The 24,803-nt window shown below is 38.0% G+C and overlaps 1 protein-coding gene across 1 annotated transcript; it reads right to left on the bottom strand.

The window, feature by feature from the left end:
- Positions 1-3,239: 3,239 nt before the first annotated feature.
- Positions 3,240-9,790, bottom strand: LOC141388727 (E3 ubiquitin-protein ligase TM129). The gene is made up of 3 exons (XM_073958927.1): positions 9,024-9,790; positions 8,828-8,957; positions 3,240-3,971 (listed from the first exon to the last, which is right to left on the bottom strand). Exons 1-3 carry the CDS (start codon positions 9,527-9,529, stop codon positions 3,354-3,356), a joined length of 1,254 nt encoding a protein of 417 aa, XP_073815028.1. The 5' UTR covers positions 9,530-9,790; the 3' UTR covers positions 3,240-3,353.
- Positions 9,791-24,803: the final 15,013 nt, after the last annotated feature.

Genomic DNA, 24,803 nt, shown 5'->3' with positions numbered 1-24,803 from the left:
CCCTTGAAAATAATAATAGAAAGGATAACTAATCTTTTTACTAAGATTTTATTGGTCAAATTAATATTTTCTTAAGATATATTCTTGTTAACTAGGATTGGCTCTATTATGTTTCACACCTCCTTATAGGCCAAATCATATATCTGCCCTACTCAATATAGCATCGAACCCCAAATTGGACAAATGTTGATTATTTATGAGATACCGTTTAATTATAAAAATGCAAAATCCGCCATAACACACTTTGCAGAAATGTTTTAGAAACGTTTAATGCATTAGTGACGACTGTGGCTCTATTATTTTGCACACCAGTGTATATCCATATTGCTTTTTGAATTCAACGAATAGTTTGTGTGTTTATGTTGCCTGGGTAGGTTTTTGTGACGTCGATTAAATGGCAAAACAACTTACTGTTTTCCTGGTAGAGACACCAACATTTCCATCGATCTCTAACCAGCTAAAAAAACGTAAGCAACATCCGACATATAGGACGGGCCTATGGGTATTCCTAGGCAAGCATGTAAACAAATAGCAACAACGTGTATGCTAGGAGTTTTGGGTACGTCGGAACTAGTAATAACAACCCTTTTGGCTTCGTCGGACTTGTGAACAAGTAGGACTTGTGAACAAGTAGGACTTGTAAACAAGTAGGACTTGTGAACAAGTAGGACTTGTGAACAAGTAGGACTTGTAAACAAGTAGGACTTGTAAACAAGTAGGACTTGTGAACAAGTAGGACTTGTAAACAAGTAGCAACAAAACGAGTGCTTTGGCTTTGGGTACGTCGGACTTGACAAACAAACAAGTAGCAACAACTCGCGTGCTTGGACTTTTAATAATTCTACGTCGGACTTGTAAACAAGCAGCAACAACTCACGTGCTAGGACTTTTGGGTACGTCGGACTTGTAAACAAGTAACAACTCATGTGCTTGGACTTTTGGGTACGTCGGAGCAACAACATGTATGGTCGACTCTAGGACATTGCATTACAACTGACGTCTGGTGGTCTTATTAAATGAGGGACGAGTGTGAGATAGTGAAAGCAAGCAAGAGTGTGCAATCTGAGAAAATCCAGGTGAGTATAGTGGACAGTGAATTAAACCGACATACAGTTTGTGCGGACTGAGTTGTGAACGGCGAATAAGGCTTGTTTTCTCAAGCCAACTTCATAAAGCACAACGAGTACCAGTGAGTTGTTATTAGCCACCATCGCAAGTAAACTGGAACATCTTCAAAGTACGACGAAGACGGCGAGTTTCTTAAGCCACCTTCTTGCAGCACCATGAGCAATACCCTAAAACACGACGAAGAAGTCGAGTTTCTCAAGCCACCTTATTAAAGCACCTGTGAGTTGTTATTCATCGCCATCGCGGGGAGCCGAAAGCACCACATGGTTTCCACAAGCCAACTTCTGAGGATCGACATTGACAACCGAAAGACGAAGGTGAGTTTGCCACGTCACCATCATCTACCGACTGTGGGCGTGATTTGCCCTAAACCACCCCCATCAGGAGCGAATGGAAATATGGCGATATCCTAGCAGAACACCAGACGGAACCCGAGGCAGGCGTACCTAGTTACGGACTAAGTCTAGATTATATATATACTTTTTGATACTTTTCCAAATAAACCAGGTCAATCCCGTAACCTTAACTAAATACCTTTATTCCTGTCACTGGCAGAAATAAATTTCTGTGACGAACCCTGGCCACCCCTAACTAATCTCAGCAAACGAGTCTCAGTGTCGTTACAAACCGAAGCATAGTATTTGACTTAATTTGGACATCACTTCAAAGAGACTTCACCCAAAAAGAAAAAATCTAAAAAAGTAAATAAATTCAAATTTAATAATAAATTCTAAATAATTCTAAACCCAGCACTAGTGCTGCGGCATGCTTATCCCAATGTAATATTCCACACACTTTACAACCTCAATGAAAGTTGCCCAACCCGTAAGGAGTCTAGTTCAATATAGCTTTTTTATATGGGGGATCCTTAGTCTCTCAGATTTGTAGTCGGAAACGGATGTAAACATCCGACCCATAAGTAAGCGCCATTTCATCTAATACATCTACCAAAAACTCCAAGAGAAAGGAGAAGTTTCCTGGAAACTGTCGGTTAGAGTTGCGTACTTCCGGAACGAACTAGTTCCAAGGAACTATTCCGGACAAGGAACTGTTGGAACTATATCCAGCTCTTGCATTTATATAGTTCCTTTAGTTCATAAAGTTCCTTTCGCTCTTCTCGTTCCTATAATTTAACGCAGACATCGATCTTTCTTCATTGCTGTTTATTCGCTGTAATTTATTTATTTTTATGTCAATTCATCCACAAAACGATTAAACATTTCGGTCTAGGGAATATTTGGAACGAAGGAAACAAAAAAAAAAAAAAAAAAAAAAAAAAAAACAATGAGAGAGATTCGGTGAACTATATCGGTCTCGGTACTATTTGGAACGAAAAGAACAATGAAAGAGAAAGATTCGTTGAACTATATCGGTCTTGGAACTATTTGGAACGAACATAACGATGAAAGAAAAAGATTCCCTGAACTATATCGGTTTCGGAACTATTTGGACCTATGGAACTATATTAAAGAACTAGTTCCTTTTGGGAAAAGGAACTAGAAAGATCGATCCGCTTCGTGAACTATATTGCCCAACTCTACTGTCGGTACATAAAGAACTTTGCTACCATATCAGCCGCGCTAATAGACACTTTGAAGAAGGGACACACATTTACAATAACTCTTCAAGCAAGTTAATCCGTTAATACTCTGAAAAAAGCACTGACATCCGAATTTTCGTCGAGAATTTTTCATGCCAATTTTTCATCACGGGTGATACCTCCAATAATACAGAATATGAGTAGTTTTGATCCTGAAGAATAAATACGGCGGAGAAACCCCCATCGCCGTCTAATCTCAAAAATTGTGTCAGCAAAATTATTGGGTTACTGAAAAAGAGTACCATATTTCTTTCATTGGCAAAAAATAGTTGAGTTTTTTGGGAAATAGGGGTGAGAAGAAGTATGGAGGAGCTCTCAACTCATTTACTTGATCGAAAAATTTGAACATGTGACTACTGACTAACTGCTAACGATTGAAAGGAGGATAAATGCTATGTTCTTGGTTTGACTTTGGTACTTTTCAACTCACGTGCTTTTGCAAGTATTAATAACAAGTATTTCATTTGATGAAGTTAATAAATTCTTAAAAAGTTGAACAAGAAAACCGGGGTTATTCTATTCACTATGAAAAAAATGTATATCTTTTGAACACAGTTCTTTCTTTTTTAGTTAGTTAGTGTTGTTTTTTTTTAGAAAAAATGCATAACTATAGTTTACAATATAATCACGTTTCGTTATGATTGCCATTGGTTGACGATGACGGCGCATCTGTATCACTTGGTGTTGAAGGTGTCACAGCATCGCTGCTTACTGGTTTTTCTATATAACTTACATCTAAGAGACAAAATTTAGCTCTACACATAGGACACGTACATTTCTGCTCTAACCACACCTCACGCTCATGTTCGTTTTGTCGAGCAGCAAACCAACGAGCCAAACACTCAACACACCACATTGGACGACAATAACAATTTGTACAACAATTTTCTGCCGTTAGAGGCTGACCATTTCGATCGACATCTAAACATTGTTTATGAATTTTTATATTCGGTTCGGCCATCATACAGGCGAAACATTTCTCTGCAATACGATCGGCTTTATAGATTGGATTAAGGCTAACCTGCTCTTTGAAAACATCGATAAAACGATCGATAACATTACGATGAAATTGTATATTTGATGGTATTAATATTGGACGTGTTATACGTTCTTCGAGATTACGAAATTCCAAAGCATTGATGCGTATGTGAAAATCAGGAACACCGGCACGATTCGTTTTCACCATAATACTGACCATTTGTAGAGTATCGTTGGTATCCTGCGAGACATTATATGTTTCGGTCTGCAATAAAGAAAAGTTATAAATAGGTAAAAATTAATTTAAGAATTAATACGCTAAAAAATTTGTTGAGCCAGCTAAAAACAATTTAATTTAAAGTAAGTCTCTAGGGCCATATTAAAGGTATATTATTCCCAACAAACATTCCAATAGGGATAAGAGGAGAAAACGTATACATTAACAAAGAGGTTCAGACAAGGAGATAGTCTATAGTGTGGAATGTAGTCTGCAGTAGTTGGAATGTAGTCTTCGTTAGGAGTATAAAATATACGCTGGGAATGGTCGGTACAGGACCTGGTTTTGAAATAGCTCCCATAGAACCGTTCCACCCAATTTTCGACATTTTAAAGATTTCAGTTACATTATCTAGTCGAAATTGCAAATTTGGTTATTGTTGTTGGAGTGGCATAGATTGATGATGGGTTTCGGGTCAATCCGGTACAAAGAACCTGCTGCCGTGGGATTAAAACATTTGGGTTTGGTCCCCGTTGCAAAGAAAATGTCGAAGTTTTGATATAAAATTCATATCACGCTATCCCCTGATTTGAGAATTTTTAATGTTTAGCCATATATATTATACCACCGAGGTAGCTGAAATTTAGTCTTCGTTGGTGGTATAAAATATTCTGGTTGAGAATTGGTGGTGTATCAGGATGCTTTGATGGATGAGGATGTGGAGGAGAGTATGAACCACTCACAACCTAAACTGATTTCATTATAATTTAGCAAACTTATTTCTAGTCCCGATTTGGTGACATTTTCCAAATTGCATTAAAATGGATAGAATTTGCGTGTTTTATGCACCAAATACCTCAAATGGGGCGAACATATACATACATATGTATATGGATTTTATGTATATCGACATCTGAACCGATTTCAATATAATTTGCATCAAAAGTAGACATACTTTGCGTTTTTGGTATATCAAATACCTCAAATCGGGCGAAATTATATATGAAAACTATATCCAAATCTGAACCGATTTTCACCAAACAATAGCGTTCTTCATATGGCTATAAAAATGATCTTCCTCTATTTTTAGCTGAATCGGACAATAGGCAACATTTTTAAAAATTGAACATTGCTCCGCGAAAAATGGCCCCATTCATTATAATGAATTTTCACCCCAATATTCCTCGAACAATTTCCCCCCAAAATATAGCAATATTGCCCCAACAATAAAATGAAAAATTGCCCCAAGTTTGGGGTAATTTTGCCTAATGAAGTTTTACTCCAAAATAAAAAATGCAATTTCGCCCCAAAAATTTTATAATTTTCATTGGTAATATAAAAACAACCAATCACAGTATCGTTTACATTTTCTATGCAGTAAGGACAAATAAAATGTTTCGATTTACCCAGTGTTGAACAACACTTTAACTATTTGCAAGGAAGCATCACAACAATTTAAAAATTGTCCTTCACACCATTTCTTCTAACTTTCTGATAAAAATCTAAATATATCGACACAATTAAAACAGATGCAACTGAAGTAACTTGTATGATATTGCAAACTAGAATCTAGTTTAATATATAATAATTAAGCGGGGGAAAGATTGTATGATTAATAAATCGGAGAAGCCACTAGAGAAAATTAAAAAATCGCGCGATTTATTAAGTTTCTCTAGTGGCTTCTTCAATTTATTAATCATACAATCTTTCCCCCGCATAGTTATTTCACATAAAAACAGATTTTATAAACTGTGTAAATCGATTTTTATTTGTAATACCTGTGAATGAGCATTGGTGAAATTGTTTTAAAAATCGCGCGATTTTTAAAACAATCTCACCAATGCTCATTCACAAATTTGAAATCAATTTTTAAAACAAAAACCGATATTATGAACTGTTTGAAATCGATTTTTATCTGTAATACTTGTAAGTATTACAAATAAAAAGTATTACAAATAAAAATCGATTTCAAACCGTTCATAACATCTGTTTTTTATTATAATATTTCAGTTATCTTATAAATATACTAACATCAAATGTTCTCCAATACGCACTCTATACTTTTTCTTTGCTTTGTTTAATTACAAATTCACACTTCTTACGACTTCCACAGAACATCTAAGAATAAATGGTTTGCAAAGTTGATATATTTTACAACGGAGTAAAACGTAAATTTCTATTGTACGATTATAAATATAAAACAAATTTCTGTAAAATTTAATTTTCATTTTTGAAAAATATCTCAAAAACGCAAAAGGCCCCAAACATCGACAGAAAATAATTTTGGGGCCTTTTTGCATTTTTAATGTTTGGGGTCATATTTCATTTTTATTGAAATGCAATTATGCTCCTATTTTTTTGTGCAAAAAACCCCACAAATTTGTGAAAAACTGCCCCAAATTGCGTATTGTTGTAATGTACACAATTTTTTGGGGTCATTTTGCACTTTTGCTTTGGGGCAATTTTGCATTGGGGCCATTTTTCGCGGAGCCATTAAACATAGATAAAGCCAAGGTTTAACCTTTTATAACTAGCGAAATGCTTTTGGATAAAATTAAATGTTTTTGGACTTGGCAAGAAGTATTGGCCTTAACATTTAATTTTAATTTATGTAAAAAATGAGTTGAAGCCAACGTGTCTTTTTTTGTTTTCTCCGATTTGTGATTAAACCACATTTTTCACGATTTCTCCTGTCAAAGCAAAAGTAGAAGCCAACTAAATAAGGATCATCTCACCAATGTATAACTTTTCAAAATTTGATATGCGTATACCATTAAATGATGCTGACATTTTGAAGCCAGATTTTAATTTTTTTTTTAATTTCTTCTAATTTTGTTCCACAAAAAAATCTTGAATTGGATTGTAGAACTCGCGATTCTGTGTTATTTGATGTATGTGTTGTGAATGTAGTCTACACAGATTCACAGAAAATTTTTGTGCGAACATTTTTATGAAAATTAAATTTGTTGCGCCTATTTTTTCAGTTGTTTTAGATGTCCTCTTGATAGCAAATTTTAAATTTTTACTATCCGGATCTAAAAAATCATTTCTCGTAAAAATTAATATACTAAAACGCGATATACGAGAAATTCCCAAGTAGGAAAATCACATAAAATTGTCTTTGAATATATCGCGTATTTTATCGCGTTTTCTGCGGGCCGTTTCCACTGTAAACTAGTGCAACAACTTCGTTTTTGCGGAAACAGAGATTTAAAAACTTCACTGATAAAATAGTGTGTGATGCAATATCCACGGTTCTTGATTAATCGCCTTGAAATAGATATATGTATATCGATTTAGATTTTAATGGTGACGCTGAAACTGGATTCGGACAAAAATTGTATGCACTTTCTCGCAAACTAGCGATGTTTTAGGTTTTTTAGGTTTTTGAACACTAAAATGCAGCCGATGCTACATCTTAGCCTCTAAATTAAATTTCGAAATATATGTATATACAAATTCAAAGATATGGTTTTGCTGTACATGCGGACAAATTGATTTTGACAAATACGCGATTTACATGTTTTGTTTTAAGCAAGATTTTAATTGGTTTCAGATATATTGCTTCGATTTGCTCTAAAAAGTCAATATTTAACCATGTTTAGGTAAGGCCATAAATCCGAATCCGATCTAAGAAAACGAAACCCAAATAGGGGTTTTGTCTACTTTCATAAAAACGGCATTATAAGTTACTTGAACAAAATTGCCTGGAAAATGTTGCACATTGTGATTCTCGATACGTAAGTGTTGATGTGAAGTAAATTGACAGACTGAGAACAACTCTTAAAACTCAAATCGGTTTTACTGTTCCTTAAGAATTAATCTTCAGATTAAGTTTGATTAATAATCAGATAAAATTTTTTGAATGATGATATTTTCCAACATATGTAGCTCATTGTAAATTGTGGTCGTAATTCACTGACTGGGAAGACGGTTCTAAGATTTGAGAGCGATTTATTATTGGTCTTTAACAATCCCTACTGCTATATAAGTGTGTTTAGTGCCTATGATGTCAGGTGATCAGTTTACGGAGATCATAATAGAATTTTTCATCTTTTTGGCTTACAGTTGTTCAAGCACTTCTTTGACAAAATACAAACATAGGTCAAATACGACTGTTTTGGGTCTTCATTGAATGGAATGAATTCCAAGAAAAAATTTAGTTTTACATCCCATATTGGATTGCTTTTCATGGAATGGCCCCTTCAAGCTGAAAATGTTCAAAGTTTAAAGATTTTCACATTGGGAATGGTACCAGTCAAACTTAACTTCAGTTTTATTTAGTTTTCATTTCAACGGGATAAGTTCAGGAATAATGTGCAAGTTTTGTAGTAGAGTATTATGTTAGAACCAATGTTCTCTCAAAGAATATCATATGAAAAACAACATAAAGGCAAAAATTGGAAACTTGTCCATATTTTATTCATTTTAAGTGGCATTGAAAATCACCCTCGGAGTCGTGAAGAAAGCCGACTCCAGAGTCGGAGTCGAACTAAAAATGGCTCGACTCCGTCCGTAGCCCTGGTAGCAGCATAGGTCATATATTCAAAATTATATAATTTTTTGCTTATCTTTTCTTTAGCTACCGTTTTCAGTTTTGTTTGTCCGTTTTGTTCTCGTGCCTTCTATTTGCTCCTGTCCATAGGAGAAAGTCATAAATACCCGGCCGAAGGCCGCCTATCTAGAAAAAATAAAAAAAATTTACGAAGTTCCAATTTTTTTAACCAGTTAGCAGCCAGACGTTTTTCTGAACTTTAGCTGCCAAAATCTCGAAAAGTATCGATCCCCCCTAATAAAAAGTGCGTTATCAGCTCAACAAAAGATAACAGTAGAGAACATTTCAAAGCTCCACACTGGACTCATGTCCACGTCATAAGCAAACGATACAATTTTTTTTGACATACCTTTGCTACGCTTAGAACCGTATCACTTTGATGAGCAAAATTTACATTGTAGAGTGAGGTTTTTATAATCCAATTTTCAGTGGCGATTACAGTTGATATTGAATTCAGTTTCTTCTTGTAAATATCCGGCCTAAAAAAATAAAACATTTCTTACAAAATAAATCGCATCGTCACGCAAAAACAACAGAAACATTACCTGCGGAATTCATTGCCAATATCAGATTCCACATCCGATGTACTGTTCGGTGTATTGGAAAACTTTTGTAACGTTTGAGTTATGGGATGTCGCCTCCAATTCTGTTGATGCCAATTAAATATCAAGGCAGGAACGGCAAGCACAGCCATTAGACTAAAACGTTGTGCCACTTTCCAGGTGAGTGTTTTAAATGCCACTGCTTCTTGTGGCATCGGGAAATCAGGATCCAATTCAGATTCTTCTTCGGCATCGTCGTACTCCGTGAATACGGAGAATTTAAAACGATGTATCAGAAAATAGATTGCCGGCAGACAACTGTGTATGAAGAGATTCAAGGAGGTGCGTCTCTGGTGATAACGAACAAAATTTAGATGTTCTTCGCCTAACCAACGTGAAAAGAGCTGTTCAATGGTGAGACCCAGTCGCCCAAATTCCTCCGGTGGATAGATGATACACATACATAGCAGTAGATAGAAGAGATTGAACAGTAATTCTGACTCGTCCATGAAAATTGTGGGGAAAAACGAAAAACAAAACAAAAGAACGTAGTATTTCCAACGTAAACACTACACACGCTAAACTCTTGGCAATGATCCTGCCTTGGGTTTTAATCTATCAAAACGTTAACGGGAATAGTATTGAACAAACTGAAGCTGGATTTGATTGTTTTCACTTGGTGCAAACTTGGAATCAGAATAAACAAAATTCAATGACATACACTTTCAAGTTTCGTCGGTTATTGGTTATTCGAATCGAATAGCAATACTGATAAGGGAGACAAAAGAATTAACAATAAAAATTAGTACCAAAACAAAACTACCGACTGTTACGAATAAGACATGGGAAAATAGAGAATCAGCTGTAATGACGTTCTAAAATTGTCATTCACTGAAAATGATACCAATGAATAAGTTGAGAGAAATAATGAAAACAAAAACTTCCATCCACTTCCTTCCATTTCTATATTCAGCAGTTCCAATAACTTAAATATTTTTTTCATGTTATGCATTTTCAAATAAAGTAATAACTTCCAAAGTTTTTCTATGTCTTTTTAGGCGTTATCCTAATTCATATAATTTCATTTGTCAATAGAAAACTCAATTCAACATTTTAAATCATTTACTGCTATTTGGCAGCAGATGGCGCTTACAACTAAAAACTTAAAAGTCTAGAAATTCTAGTTTCGTCTTTCTAGTTTTTATTTAAAGCCTTTACCTAATTAACTGCGTGTTGCGTGTGCCTTCAAAAATACAAAAACAAAATACATGTATTTGTTGTTGTTTTCAATTTGAAATACATGTATTTTGTTTTTGTATTTTTGAACGGACACGCAACACGCAGTTAATTAGGTAAAGGCTTTATAATTTTTAGTAACAAATAAAAAATGAATGTCCTTCCCCATTTCAGATATAAATATAAAATTAGTAAGCTGTTAAATTTTTATAAAATCGGGTCCAGTTAATCATCGAACATTTCATGCTTTTTTTTTATTTTTGCCTTACTAAGGCGAAGGTCATTTTATAGTGATATTTAATTAATTCTCTTTCGAGTTGTGCTTATGAGACCAATTATATACATTGAAAAATTAGGAGTCTACCGAAGTCCACGCATTCAACCATTACGCCACGTTTCACGGGTGGTTAAGCCGATCTTCAGGCTATTGAATGTTGTTTTTGTGGCAGACGAAGGCAAAGCTTGGGAGCTAGTATATATATCGCACTTTATGAGATAAATGCATATGCGAAATTATGTCAGTTAATTGAAATTGGGTGACGTAGGGGATGGAAGATACCAAGCAACGGTCCTGACCGGTCTTAACATGGCAAAGCCCAGGATTTATCTTGGTCCCTCTTTCATCTCAAGTGGACTCTGACCTCCCCGTGGTGTCACCTGGGGAACTGCCTTTAACACCCGTTAAAGGTAGTGAGCTAACATGTGCCGCGCGTTCTCCCATAAGAACGTTAAAAACTTGGGTTTGGGCGTCGGGTTAGTAACCCTCCCCTAGAAAAAACAGCATACTATGAAACAACGAAAGAAAAGAAAAACAACCCCCTCTAAAGTTGACGAACCCCGCAAACGTTTTAAGGACCATGATCTGCGAATCTGCACCTGGAATGTTCGCACTCTTTATAGAGAAGGTGCAGTCTTCGCATTGGCAGACGTACTTGAAAAGTACAAGGCCGATATTACTGCCATACAGGAAATACGATGGATTGGGAAAGGCGTCACAACAACACCTAAAGGTGACGCACTGTATTATAGCTGCCATGACGTAAAGCATGAGTTTGGTTGCGGATTTGTAGTTAGTCGGAGACTAAAACATCTGGTATCCAGCTTCACTCCAGTGAATGAAAGACTTGCTGCAATTCGCATAAAAGCTAAATTCTTCAACATCAGCTTTATTTGCGCTCATGCTCCCATTGAAGAAAAGGACGAACAGACCAAAGATATATTTTACGAGCGCTTAGAAGAAACATATGACAGTTGCCCTGCCCATGACATTAAAATCATTCTAGGCGATTTTAATGCCAAAATTGGAAAGGAGAATATCTTTAGCCCAACAGTCGGGAAATTCAGCCTCCACAGTGAAACATCTGACAATGGTATGAGGCTGATAGACTTTGCAGCTGCAAAAAAACATGGTAGTTAGCAGTACCAGATTTAATCATCTCGATATTCATAAGGGCACCTGGCTGTCTCCAGATCAGAAAACAAGAAATCAAATTGATCATGTTGTGCTAGATGGAAGACATTCATCGAGCGTGTTGGATGTACGATCGTTCCGAGGCGCAAACATTGATTCGGACCACTACCTTGTTGCAGCAAAGGTACGCACCCGCTTAAACGTAGCAAACAAAGTACGAACAGACACAACACGAAAGTTAGGCATCGGTAAGCTGCAATCACAACAGATAGCCACAGCATATTCCACTCAACTAGCCCAATTGCTTAATCAAAGCACTCCTCATCCCGATAACATATCAGCGCAATGGCAAAGCATTGCCCACTCCATGCAAACAGCCGCAAAATCCATACTTGGGTACCAGAGGCCTCCACCAAGGAATCCATGGTATGATCAGGAGTGTCGTGCTGCCACCGAAGAGAAAAATGCGGCATATAGGGCTACTTTACAATCCGTAGCAACGCGTAGCGCACGAGAGAGATACAGGGAGAAAAGGAGAGAGGAGAAACGTATTTTCCGCAGAAAAAAGAGAGAGGTGGAAAAGCGGGAGTGTGAAAAAATCGAGATGTACAGGAGCCAGAATGAAGTCCGAAAATTCTACCAACGAGTCAAGCATCAAACTGATGGCTTTGGTACAGGCACATCCTCCTGTAGAGACCAGCAAGGTAATTTGGTAACTGATACAGATAGTGTACTCAGGATATGGAAAGAACATTTTTCAAAACTGTTGGTATCCAATAGCAGCGAAGACGACGAAGATACCACAGTCCCAATCCCAGAAGATGGTATTGAATGTATACCGCCCAGCCAAGATGAGGTAAAGACAGCAATAAATCGGCTGAAGAATAATAAGGCAGCAGGGGCCGATGGCTTACCAGCCGAGCTGTTCAAAACCCGAGGCGACACGCTGATAAGGTGTATTCATCAGCTAGTTAGCATCATCTGGCAGGAAGAACGAGTACCCGACGATTGGAACCTGAGTATCCTGTGCCCCGTCCACAAGAAGGGAGATAAGACTGTATGCTCTAACTATAGGGGCATAAGTCTACTCCCTATTGCCTACAAGATCGTGTCAGGGATATTGTGCGAACGACTAAAGCCTATGGTCAACGAGATAATTGGACCATACCAATGCGGCTTTAGACCTGGCAAGTCCACCATTGACCAGATATTTACCCTGCGGCAAATCCTGGAGAAGACCCAAGAGATGCAGATCGACACCTACCACCTTTTTGTCGATTATAAAGCTGCCTTCGACAGCCCGCTGCGTTCAAAGGTATTCCAATCCATGTCTGAATTTGGTATCCCCGCAAAGCTCATCCGTCTTTGCAAAATGACTTTAACTGACACGAGGTCCTCAGTTGAAATAGGAAAGGACCTCTCCGAAGAGTTTGGTACCAAAAGAGGTTTCAGACAAGGAGACAGCCTTTCGTGTGATCTCTTTAAAATCCTGCTGGAAAAGGTTATACGAGAGGCATACGTCAAAAGAAGTGGCACAATCTACACCAATAGCCACATGTTACTTGCTTATGCTGATGATATAGACGTCATAGGCCGATCAGTAAAAGAAGTAAGTGATACCTTTATGAAGGTCGAAGGAGAATCTGCTAAAGTAGGTCTGGCGGTAAACGGTGAGAAGACCAAGTTGATGGTGTCGACGCGCAATGCGTCCATTGAGCTCGGACCGACTGTGGAAGTTGGTTCCTATAATATTGAGGTAGTAAAAGACTTCGTCTACGTCGGCACCTCCGTAAACACAACAAACGACATCAGTTGTGAAATAAAAAGAAGAATTGTATTGGCCAACAGATGCTACTTTGGTTTAAGTAAGCAGTTCAAAAACAAAGCCACATCTCGTCAAACAAAAATAACGCTCTACAAAACACTGATACTACCCGTGCTGATGTATGGCTCCGAAGCCTGGGTACTTGCGCAAGCAGACATGGCAGTGCTTGGTGTGTTTGAGAGAAAAATTCTTCGAAAGATCTACGGACCAATCTGCGTTGACGGTGAATATCGACGTCGCATGAACCACGAGCTGTATCTGCTGTACAACGACATCAATATTGTTAAACGTATCGAGATGCAGCGGTTGCGTTGGCTAGGCCATATCATAAGAATGAGCGATGATGACCCCGCTAAAAAGGTGTATAAACACGGACCGCTTGGCGGTGCACGCAGAATTGGCAGGCCAAGGAATAGATGGCGCAAACAAGTGGATGATGAGATGAAAAGGCGCGGTATTCCAGAAAGCGAAGCAACAAATAGAGAGAATTGGAGATCTTTTCTTAGTTCGGCCTATAGAACAAATGTTTTTAATGGGCCAGCTAAGTAAGTAAGTAATTGAAACTCCAAACTTTTCCTTTAGTCCTGCTTGGTAATCCCATTTTTCAATGTTCACAAATACTATGGTAGGTTTTATTCCTACGTCATTAGTAATTGCTCTCCTATATCAGAAGATTTTTGATCATCAATTATTGTCTACTAAAGTTTTGACAAGTTGATGGTGGCTCAGAACGCTAAGACGCCGTCAACCTTGACACTCAGTTGTCGGGGACCCAGGTTCGAATCCCAGCCTGGCTCATGCTGAAATTATTTTTTATTTTTGCCTTATTAAGGCGAAGGTCATTTATAGTGATATTTAATTAATTCTCTTTCGAGTTGAGCTTATGAGACCTATTATATACATTGAAAAATTAGGAGTCTACCGAATTCCCACGCATTCAACCATTACGCTACGTTTCACGGGGGGTTAAGCCGATCTTCAGGCGTATTGAATGTTGTTTTTGTGGCAGACGAAGGCAAAGCTTGGGAACTAGTATATATATCGCACTTCATTAGATAAATGCATATGCGAAATTATGTCAGTTAATTGAAACTCCAAACTTTTCCTTTAGTCCTGCTTGGTAATCCCATTTTTCAATGTTCACAAATACAAAAAAAAAATAGTTTCAGCATGAGCCAGGCTGGGATTCGAACCTGGGACTCCGACAACTGAGTGTCAAGGTTGCCGGCGTCTTAGCGTTCTGAGCCACCATCAAAATCTTCTGATATAGGAGAGCAATTACTAATGACGTAGGAATAAAACTTACCATAGTATTTGTGAACATTGAAAAATGGGATTACCAAACAGGACTAAAGGAAAAGTTTGGAGTTTCAATTAACTGACATAATTTCGCATATGCATTTATCTAATGAAGTGCGATATACATATATACTAGTTCCCAAGCTTTGCCTTCGTCTGCCACAAAAACAACATTCAATACGCCTGAAGATCGGCTTAACCACCCGTGAAACGTAGCGTAATGGTTGAATGCGTGGGACTTCGGTAGACTCCTAATTTGTCAATGTATATAATTGGTCTCATAAGCACAACTCGAAAGAGAATTAATTAAATTTCATGCTTTTGTTTTCCTTGCCCCTTGAAGATCTTCATGTTTTGTGTATTGAAGCCACAGTCGTTTCTATCGATATCTGTATAACTAACGAATCCATGGTTCAGAAAAGTACAGCGTTCAGACACTATGAATCTTGAAGACAGTAACCGACCAGTACCAGACATATAGTGGCGGCCAGCTAATTAGGGAAAATGAATTCAGTTTAATAGATTATTCGATTGTATTTAAAAATGTGAAGGTTTTGCTTAAACAAATTTTGCATATAAGGTATGTATTAGTATAGGCACTATCGAGTGCTGTCAAAACGTACGGAGATTCTCCATATGTGGGGGAAATACAGCCCAAGTTTTCTAAAAATGGTCCATATTAGCCTGGCCAGCTAATTAGGGACATTAGTAGTAAAATCAACTTTAAGGTTAATTGATGCACATTTTTAAACAAGAATACCTGGCTTTAGTTAGTTTATAGTGTATTCAACTGATTTCATGCTTTACCCCCGCCGAAATCAGTTGAATACACTATTAGTCCGGTCAAAATAGACATGCCTATAAGGGGGAAATAGCAAAAATTCCCACAAAGCTGAATTTTGGTGGAGAGCTAGGGTTGGCCATTAGAAGCAACGTCCTAAAAGTCCCCATCGATCCCATGTGTGCAAAACAAGTTATTCGGGGTCAAATGTCATTTTGGAGGCATTATTCAGTTTTATAATTTTTCTCAAAAACGGTAATATTTAGCAAAAGCCCGCTAAAGTAAAAGTTGTAGACTCAATAATTTTCTACAAGATTGGTCTTTATGATTCTTAAAAAAGACTTACCATTTTCGAGATATCTCGATCTAAAGGTCAAATAAAAAATTAGCCGCGTAAGTACATTATGAGGCGAACCGGTTAAAGTAACGACACTATGTGTTAGATACTTCCGTAAGCTTTCAAACGATATCCACTTTACAGTAATCGGTTTAGTAGAACCGGATCTAACCCGGTTTTTAAATTTGGCCTTTCGGGTCTAATAACCGGCGAACCGGACCCGCAACCGTTGAAAATTATACATTTCCGTAATCAGCGCAATAAACCCTACCTTCGGACAAAACTTGAAAAAAATCGGAGAGTTTTCGTTAAGATCGTTCCCGTTGGGCTTTCGATTATACATGTGGGTTAAATGGGCTATTTTTGCATAAAATGACTCTAACATTGAATAACTCTACTAAACTCGCTCCGATTTTGTTGGAATTTTTTTAGAAGATAGCTATAATTTCGCTCTTCAAGAAAATATATATTTTTTGGGGGACAGACCTGATTACTTCGCTTATTTTAGCCGGTTCGTCTGAATATGTGCATATTTCCCTTATAAGTGCATAAAAATTATAAAGGTCAAACATGTAGATAATTTTTCTGCCTACAATATTTACTTTAGTCACTTTTTGATTAGATCAATCGTTTTCAAGAAATAAATCCGAAAACCTAAAAACTCTTAAAATTCGACCTTTGACCCCGAATAATTTTTTTTGCACACATGGGATCGATGGGGACTTTTAGGACGTTGCTTCTAATGGCAAACCCTAGCTCTCCACCAAAATTCAGCTTTGTGGGAATTTTTGCTATTTCAATGTCTATTTTGACCGGACTATATAAACTAACTAATTCGACCTATTCTTGTATAAAAATAAAATGTGCATCAGTTAACCTTAAAGTTGAGTTTACTACTAATGTCCCTAATTAGCTGGCCAGGCTAATATGGACCATTTTTAGAAATGTGGGCTGTACTTCCCCCATATATGGAGAATCTTTGTACGTTTTGACAGCACTCGATAGTGCCTATACTAATACATACCTTATATGCAAAATTTATTTAATCAAAACCTTCACATTTTTAAATACAATCGAGTAATCTATTAAACTGAATTTATTGTCCCTAATTAGGTGACCGCCACTATATGTCTGGTACTGGTTGCTTACTGTCTTCAAGACCATGTGTGGTGACTGGAGGCTCACTATAACTCTCGAACGGATCAACCGATTCGGTCCAAAGTTTGGCCCCCGTAATATTTTGTCCAAACTTAGTTTAATCCATATACATATGCCGAGGGGCAAATTAGTGCAGCAATTTTCGTAATTTTCCAAAATATCGTTATTCTGACTGATATTACAAAACTGAAGAACAAATAATAAAAATTATTTCTAACTTCGATTTTAATACCGTACTACATGTTATACCCTCGGACTTATGTATGCAAAAGACAATTGCAGTTTTATTATTGGGTGCATAGTCCTTGGAGTATTGAATAGTAATTTGCACCAAGTCACAATCATACATTTTTTCAAAGAATTCGATAGGTTTCGGTAAAATTTCCTGATCTCATACTGAAATAATAGGTCTCGGGATCGTCTATTTCTCAGACGGCTTAATACATTTGCCTGTTACAATAACGCAGGTGCAATATCGTTTTCGAAAAAACTCAGCATCATCATTTAATAAATTATTAAAATTCGGTTCATCTTCTTCTCCAGAATCTTCATCTGCAATGTAATTATTAAAACCATCGCACAGTGTGTCCAAAATAGGTTTTTTTGTCAAAAATCCATATTTTCTAAACGAATTAAGATGGAGCTATGAAAATTGGAGGAGATGTTTACCGAATGGAGATATTTTATTTTGCAGTTACAAACAATTCATATATTGTTAATATGGGGGCTATATCAAAACGTGGACATATGTACATAAAGAGTTTTTTTGCAGGGACGCTCCTTACTCACTAAGATCCCAAAATGTCAATTTTCAGCCAATTTGGTTCAAAAATGTGGCCAGAAACCTTAAAACACCTTTAAATGGGATGTACCGTTATATGGGGGCTATATTACGGCGTGGACCTGTACCGACTTATTTCTGGGGAAAAGTTTTATACCACCAACGAAGACTAAATACTAAATTTCAGCCATTTAGGAGGAATATTGACGCCACAACCTTTAAAATACCGACAAATTCCATATGGAAAGTTTTATAGACCTAATGAAGACTAAACACCAATTTTCAGCCATTTCGGTGAAATATTGAGGCCACAACCTTCAAAGAACCAAACATGTTGATGTGTCGTTCTATGGGGGCTATATGAAAGCGTGAACTATACTGAAAAATTTAGAGGGGAAAGTATTATTGAGGCCACAACCTTCAAAATACCGAAAATCGGGAGGTACCGTTCTATGGAGGCTACATTAAGGCGTGGACCTGTACCGACACATTTCTGGGGAAAGTTTTATACCACCAAGGAGGATTAAATACTAAATTTCAGCCATTTAGGAGGAATATTGAGGCCACAACCTTTAAAATACCGAAAATCGGGAGGTACCGTGCTATGGGGGCTATATGAAGTCGTGGACCTATACCGAAAAATTTCATATGGAAAGACCAATGAAGACCAAACACCAATTTTCAGCCATTTCGGTTGAATATTGTGGCCACAATCTTCAAAATACCGCAAATCGGGAGTTATCGTTCTTTGGGGGCTATATGAAGGCGTGGACCTATACCGACAAATTTCGGGGGAAAAATGTTATACCCCCAACGAAGACTAAGCACCAAATTTCAGACATTTCGGTGTGATAATGAAGCTATAACCTTCAAAATACCGAAAATCTGGTGGTACCGTTCTTTGGGGGCTACATCAAAACGTGGACCGATATAGCCCATTTGCAATACCAAACATCCTAGGAGTTATAGAAACTTCTACACCAAATTACAAAGATCTATCTTAAAAATTCCGAGCTGTATCTTGATTTCGGAAAGACTGACATGGTTATATCGACTTAGAATTTTACCCTGATCAAGAATATGTATACTTTATAGGGTCTTCAATGAATATTTCGATGGGTTACAAAGTGAATGACAAATTTAATTTACCCTCCAAATTATGGTGGATGTATAAATATTGGCGTAAAATCGGTTCCAAAACAAATCTGGTTGTTCTACAGAACTGGCATCCAAATACAACTGCTTCTAAGCACATTTTATTAGTTCGGGTTTTGAACTATTAAAAAATTCCAATAACTCGTGATAATATGGTCCACACAAAATCGACGAATTTCCTTGCCGTTTTGAGTATTTTTTTTTATCTAAAAATGGTCATGTTATAGGTACGTTACTTCAAATGCAACCAACGAAATTTTCATGTTTCTCTCTTAACTAACTTGTTTTCTATCACATAATGTCAAAATTTTGGTCACTTTTTGGCACAAAGTATTTGATTTGGCCACACTGTGCATAAATTATTTTAAATGCAGTACTGATGCTAATCTTTATGGTCATGTTTACAGCGATATTATGTTTTTCGTGGGCAAGTCCATTCTTTCTGATATAGTGCTCCAACATATTGGTCCTCTAAGTTAAACGTTGACCAACTGAAATGACTGGAGGGCGCGCTATCTATCGACAATAAATGACTACCATTTCTTCAGGTACCTCTTCCGCAGCACTTTTGGGCTTTAATCGAAAGGGCCACAAAATTCCCTCTAAATACATAATTTTTGAGGAAAAGGGTTTTGGTTGTGTAGCCAGAATTCGATCTGTCCATAGATGAAAGTTTCAATTCACACAGGCTGAGGGTATTGCTCTGTCGGCACTGTCGTCTGATATTTTGTACTTGTTAGGGTTTTGGCAACATTTTTTGACTGATCTACCCATAATTTGACATTTGAGGTCCCTGCAGTCACGAAACTTCTCCACAAAAAATGTCGATATAGGTTTATGTTTCGGTATAGTTCCCATATAACCGTACCTCCCGATTTTCTGGTTTTTGAGGGTTTAACCTACATTTTTGACTGAACTAACCGTAATTTGACATTTGATGTTCCCCACATTCACGAAACCTTTACACCTAAAATCGATACGTGTTTAGGTATAGCCCCCATATAACGTACCTGTCGATTTTTAAAATTTTGACATTGAAGGTTCCCAGTGGTCACACAACTTCTTCACTAAAGGTCTATGTTTTGGTATAGCCTCCATATAACGGGGTTTGAGGTGTTTTGAAGATTTTAGCTACAATGTTTAACCTTACTAACTGTAATTTGACACTTGAGGTTCCATGCAGGCACTAAACTTTTGCACTAAAAAATTGGCGGACTTCCGAAAAGTCAGTTGCTTTGTTGTTGTGCATGAAACTAGGTGTTTTTAGATCGAGTTCCCACTACAGCAATTTCATAAAATTACTCTAGTATGAGGTTCTCCACCAAAAATCGTCAATATAATTCCATGTTTCGGTATAACCCGCATACATTGTTTACTGAAATATCGTTAATTTGACATTTGAGGTTACAAGTGGTCACTAAACTTCTCCACCGAAAATTGTCAACATAGAACCATGTTTTGGTTTAGCCCCCATATAGCGGTAACTTCCGATTTTTGGTATTTTTTGCCGAAATAGCGGTTCATAGTTGGGTGCCACCGTGGTGCAATGGTATGCACACCCGCATTGCACGCTGAAGGTCGTGGGTTCGACTCCCCGGCCAGTCAACATCAAAATTTTCAACGGTGGCAAAATACCCCTCAGTAATGTTGGCGACATTTCCTGAGTATTTCAGCCATGTAAAACTTCTCTACAAAGTGGTGTCTTAAGACACGCCGTTCGGACTCGGCTATAAACTGTAGGTCCCATATCATTGAGCTAATATGAATCGGGGTGCACTCATTGATATGAGAGAAGTCTCCCTTGTCCCGTATGGGATGTTTGTGGAACAATTATTATATTATTATTATTAGCGGTTCATAGTGTTCGAAGAACTTCTCCACCAAAAATGTTCAATATAGGTCCATGTTTTGGTAGATTGTACCGTTTTTGAGATATATAAGTTTAACTTGGGAAATTGCAGTCATGACATTGTTTTATAAGGAGGCGATACAGTCAATCCATTGTCTTAATTTGAGCTTCTATATCTCAATAACGGCAAAAACTACGAAGATATCATAAAAATCAATCTTGAAGAGCATTTTCATAGCTACATCATTTTCTTTAGTCCCATTTCATAGGGACTTGCGGTTTCCCAGCAATATCGTGAAAACCTAAAAACCCCTTAAAAATGTCAACTTGAATCCGGCGATTTTTTTAGTTTTTTTGATTTTTCTCATCTATGAACATTGTAGGTAGTTTCAGAATCCGCAAAAACTTCTTAGGTGTAAGCACCTTCCATTTAAATTTGATTCAAGATAACCGTGCCCATAAAACGGTAGCACCGATTTAAATTTTTTAGTTTCATCTACATTTTCGGGCAAGATTGTATGTCTCTTGGCATTTATGGTTCCCAGTGGTTTAAAATTTATGTATCAAAAATTGTTGACATTGACCCTAGTTGTAGTATAGCCCGCATATAACTATGTCGCCCATTTTCAGCTGCCCGAATTACGTATTTGGAGTTTCCAGTGCTCAAGAAATATAAAATTGTGAAAATTGATTATTCCATATAAGTTTATGATATTTTATTTTTTACTTGTCCCAATTAAAATTGACTATTATTTGATGGGGTGACGTAGGGGATGGAAGATACCAAGCAACAGTCCTGACCGGTTTTAACATGGCAAAGCCCAGGATTTATCTTGGTCCCTCTTTCATCTCAAGTGGACACTGACCTCCCCGTGGTGTCACCTGGGGAACTGTCTTTAACACCCGATAAAGGTAGTGAGCTAACATGTGCCGCGAGTTCTCCCATAAGAACGTTAAAAACTTGGGTTTGGGCGTCGGGCTAGTAACCCTCCCCTAGAAAAAACAGCATACTATGAAAAAACGAAAGAAAAGAAAAACAACCCCCTCTAAAGTTGACGAACCCCGCAAACGTTTTAAGGACCATGATCTGCAAATCTGCACCTGGAAAGTTCGCATTCTTTATAGAGAAGGTGCAGTCTTTGCATTGGCAGACGTACTTGAAAAGTACAAGGCCGATATTACTGCCATACAGGAAATACGATGGATTGGGAAAGGCGTCACAACAACACCTAAAGGTGACGCACTGTATTATAGCTGCCATGACGTAAAGCATGAGTTTGGTTGCGGATTTGTAGTTAGTCGGAGACTAAAACATCTGAAGAAAAGGACGAACAGACCAAAGATATATTTTACGAGCGCTTAGAAGAAACATATGACAGTTGCCCTGCCCATGACATTAAAATCATTCTAGGCGATTTTAATGGCCCAACAGTCGGGAAATTCAGCCTCCACAGTGAAACATCTGACAATGGTATGAGGCTGATAGACTTTGCAGCTGCAAAAAAACATGGTAGTTAGCAGTACCAGATTTAATCATCTCGATATTCATAAGGGCACCTGGCTGTCTCCAGATCAGAGAACAAGAAATCAAATTGATCATGTTGTGATAGATGCAAGACATTCATCGAGCGTATTGGATGTACGATCGTTCCGAGGCGCAAACATTGATTCGGACCACTACCTTGTTGCAGCAAAGGTACGCACCCGCTTAAACGTAGCAAACAAAGTACGAACAGACACAACACGAAAGTTAGACATCGGTAAACTGCAATCACAACAGATAGCCACAGCATATTCCACTCAACTAGCCCAATTGCTTAATCAAAGCACTCTTCATCCCGATAACATATCAGCGCAATGGCAAAGCATTGCCCACTCCATGCAAACAGCCGCAAAATCCATACTTGGATACCAGAGGCCTCCACCAAGGAATCCATGGTATGATCAGGAGTGTCGTGCTGCCACCGAAGAGAAAAATGCGGCATATAGGGCTACTTTACAATCCGTAGCAACGCGTGGCGCACGAGAGAGATACAGAGAGAAAAGGAGAGAGGAGAAACGTCTTTTCCGCAGGAAAAAGAGAGAGATGGAAAAGCGGGAGTGTGAAAAAATCGAGTTGTACAGGAGCCAGAATGAAGTCCGAAAATTCTACCATAGAGTCAAGCATCAAACTGATGGCTTTGGTACAGGCACATCCTCCTGTAGAGACCAGCAAGGTAATTTGGTAACTGATACAGATAGTGTACTCAGGATATGGAAAGAACATTTTTCAAAACTGTTGGTATCCAATAGCAGCGAAGACGACGAAGATACCACAGTCCCAATCCCAGAAGATGGTATTGAATATATACCGCCTAGCCAGGATGAGGTAAAGACAGCAATAAATCGACTGAAGAATAATAAGGCAGCAGGAGCCGATGGCTTACCAGCCGAGCTGTTCAAAACCGGAGGCGACACGCTGATAAGGTGTGTTCATCAGCTAGTTAGCACCATCTGGCAGGAAGAACGAGTACCCGACGATTGGAACCTGAGTATCCTGTGCCCCGTCCACAAGAAGGGAGATAAGACTGTATGCTCTAACTATAGGGGCATAAGTCTACTCCCTATTGCCTACAAGATCGTGTCAGGGATATTATGCGAACGACTAAAGCCAATGGTCAACGAGATAATTGGACCATACCAATGCGGCTTTAGACCTGGCAAGTCCACCATTGACCAGATATTTACCCTGCGGCAAATCCTGGAGAAGACCCAAGAGATGCAGATCGACACCTACCACCTTTTTGTCGATTATAAAGCAGCCTTCGACAGCCCGCTGCGTTCAAAGGTATTCCAAGCCATGTCTGAATTTGGTATCCCCGCAAAGCTCATCCGTCTTTGCAAAATGACTTTAACTGACACGAGGTCCTCAGTTAAAATAGGAAAGAACCTCTCCGAAGAGTTTGGTACCAAAAGAGGTTTCAGACAAGGAGACAGCCTTTCGTGTGATCTCTTTAACATCCTGCTGGAAAAAGTTATACGAGAGGCAAACGTCAAAAGAAGTGGCACAATCTACACCAATAGTCACATGTTACTTGCCTATGCTGATGATATAGACATCATAGGCCGATCAGTAAAAGAAGTAACTGATACCTTTATGAAGGTCGAAGGAGAATCTGGTCTGGCGGTAAACGGTGAGAAGACCAAGTTGATGGTGTCGACGCGCAATGCGTCCATTGAGCTCGGACCGACTGTGGAAGTTGGTTTCTATAATATTGAGGTAGTAAAGGACTTCGTCTACTTCGGCACCTCCGTAAACACAACAAACGACATCAGTTGTGAAATAAAAAGAAGGATTGTATTGGCCAACAGATGCTACTTTGGTTTAAGTAAGCAGTTTAAAAACAAAGTCACATCTCGTCAAACAAAAATAACGCTCTACAAAACACTGATACTACCCGTGCTGATGTATGGCTCCGAAGCCAGGGTACTTGCGCAAGCAGACATGGCAGTGCTTGGTGTGTTTGAGAGAAAAATTCTTCGAAAGATCTACGGACCAATCTGCGTTGACGGTGAATATCGACGTCGTATGAACCACGAGCTGTATCTGCTGTACAACGACATCAATATTGTTAAACGTATCGAGATGCGAGAATAAGCGATGAAGACCCCGCTAAAAAGGTGTATAAACACGGACCGCTTGGCGGTGCACGCAGAATTGGCAGGCCAAGGAATAGATGGCGCAAACAAGTGGATGATGAGATGAAAAGGCTCGGTATTCCAGAAAGCGAAGTAACAAATAGAGAGAATTGGAGATCTTTTCTTAGTTCGGCCTATAGAACAAATGTTCTGTAATGGGCCAGCTAAGTAAGTAAGTATTATTTGATAAATCATGGAAAAAATGCAACTCCTTCGAGCATTAATTTATTCTTTGTTTGGTGCCACTAAACTATGAATGAATTTTCTACTATT

The sequence above is a fragment of the Musca autumnalis genome, unplaced genomic scaffold (genome assembly GCF_047663935.1).
Source record: "Musca autumnalis isolate F117 unplaced genomic scaffold, ASM4766393v1 scaffold_1, whole genome shotgun sequence".
NCBI classification, from domain to species: domain Eukaryota; kingdom Metazoa; phylum Arthropoda; class Insecta; order Diptera; family Muscidae; genus Musca; species Musca autumnalis.
The sequence above is the reverse complement of the archived record's forward strand: the minus strand, read 5'-3'. Positions and strand labels throughout refer to the sequence as shown.

Coding starts and splice junctions, on each gene's coding strand:
- LOC141388727 (XM_073958927.1), bottom strand. CDS start 9,529: ATGGACGAGTCAGAATTACTGTTCAATCTCTTCTATCTACTGCTATGT. Junction 8,958..9,023: donor ATTGGCAATGAATTCCGCAG/GTAATGTTTCTG, acceptor TTATTTTTTTAG/GCCGGATATTTACAAGAAGA. Junction 3,972..8,827: donor CGGTTCTAAGCGTAGCAAAG/GTATGTCAAAAA, acceptor TCTTTATTGCAG/ACCGAAACATATAATGTCTC.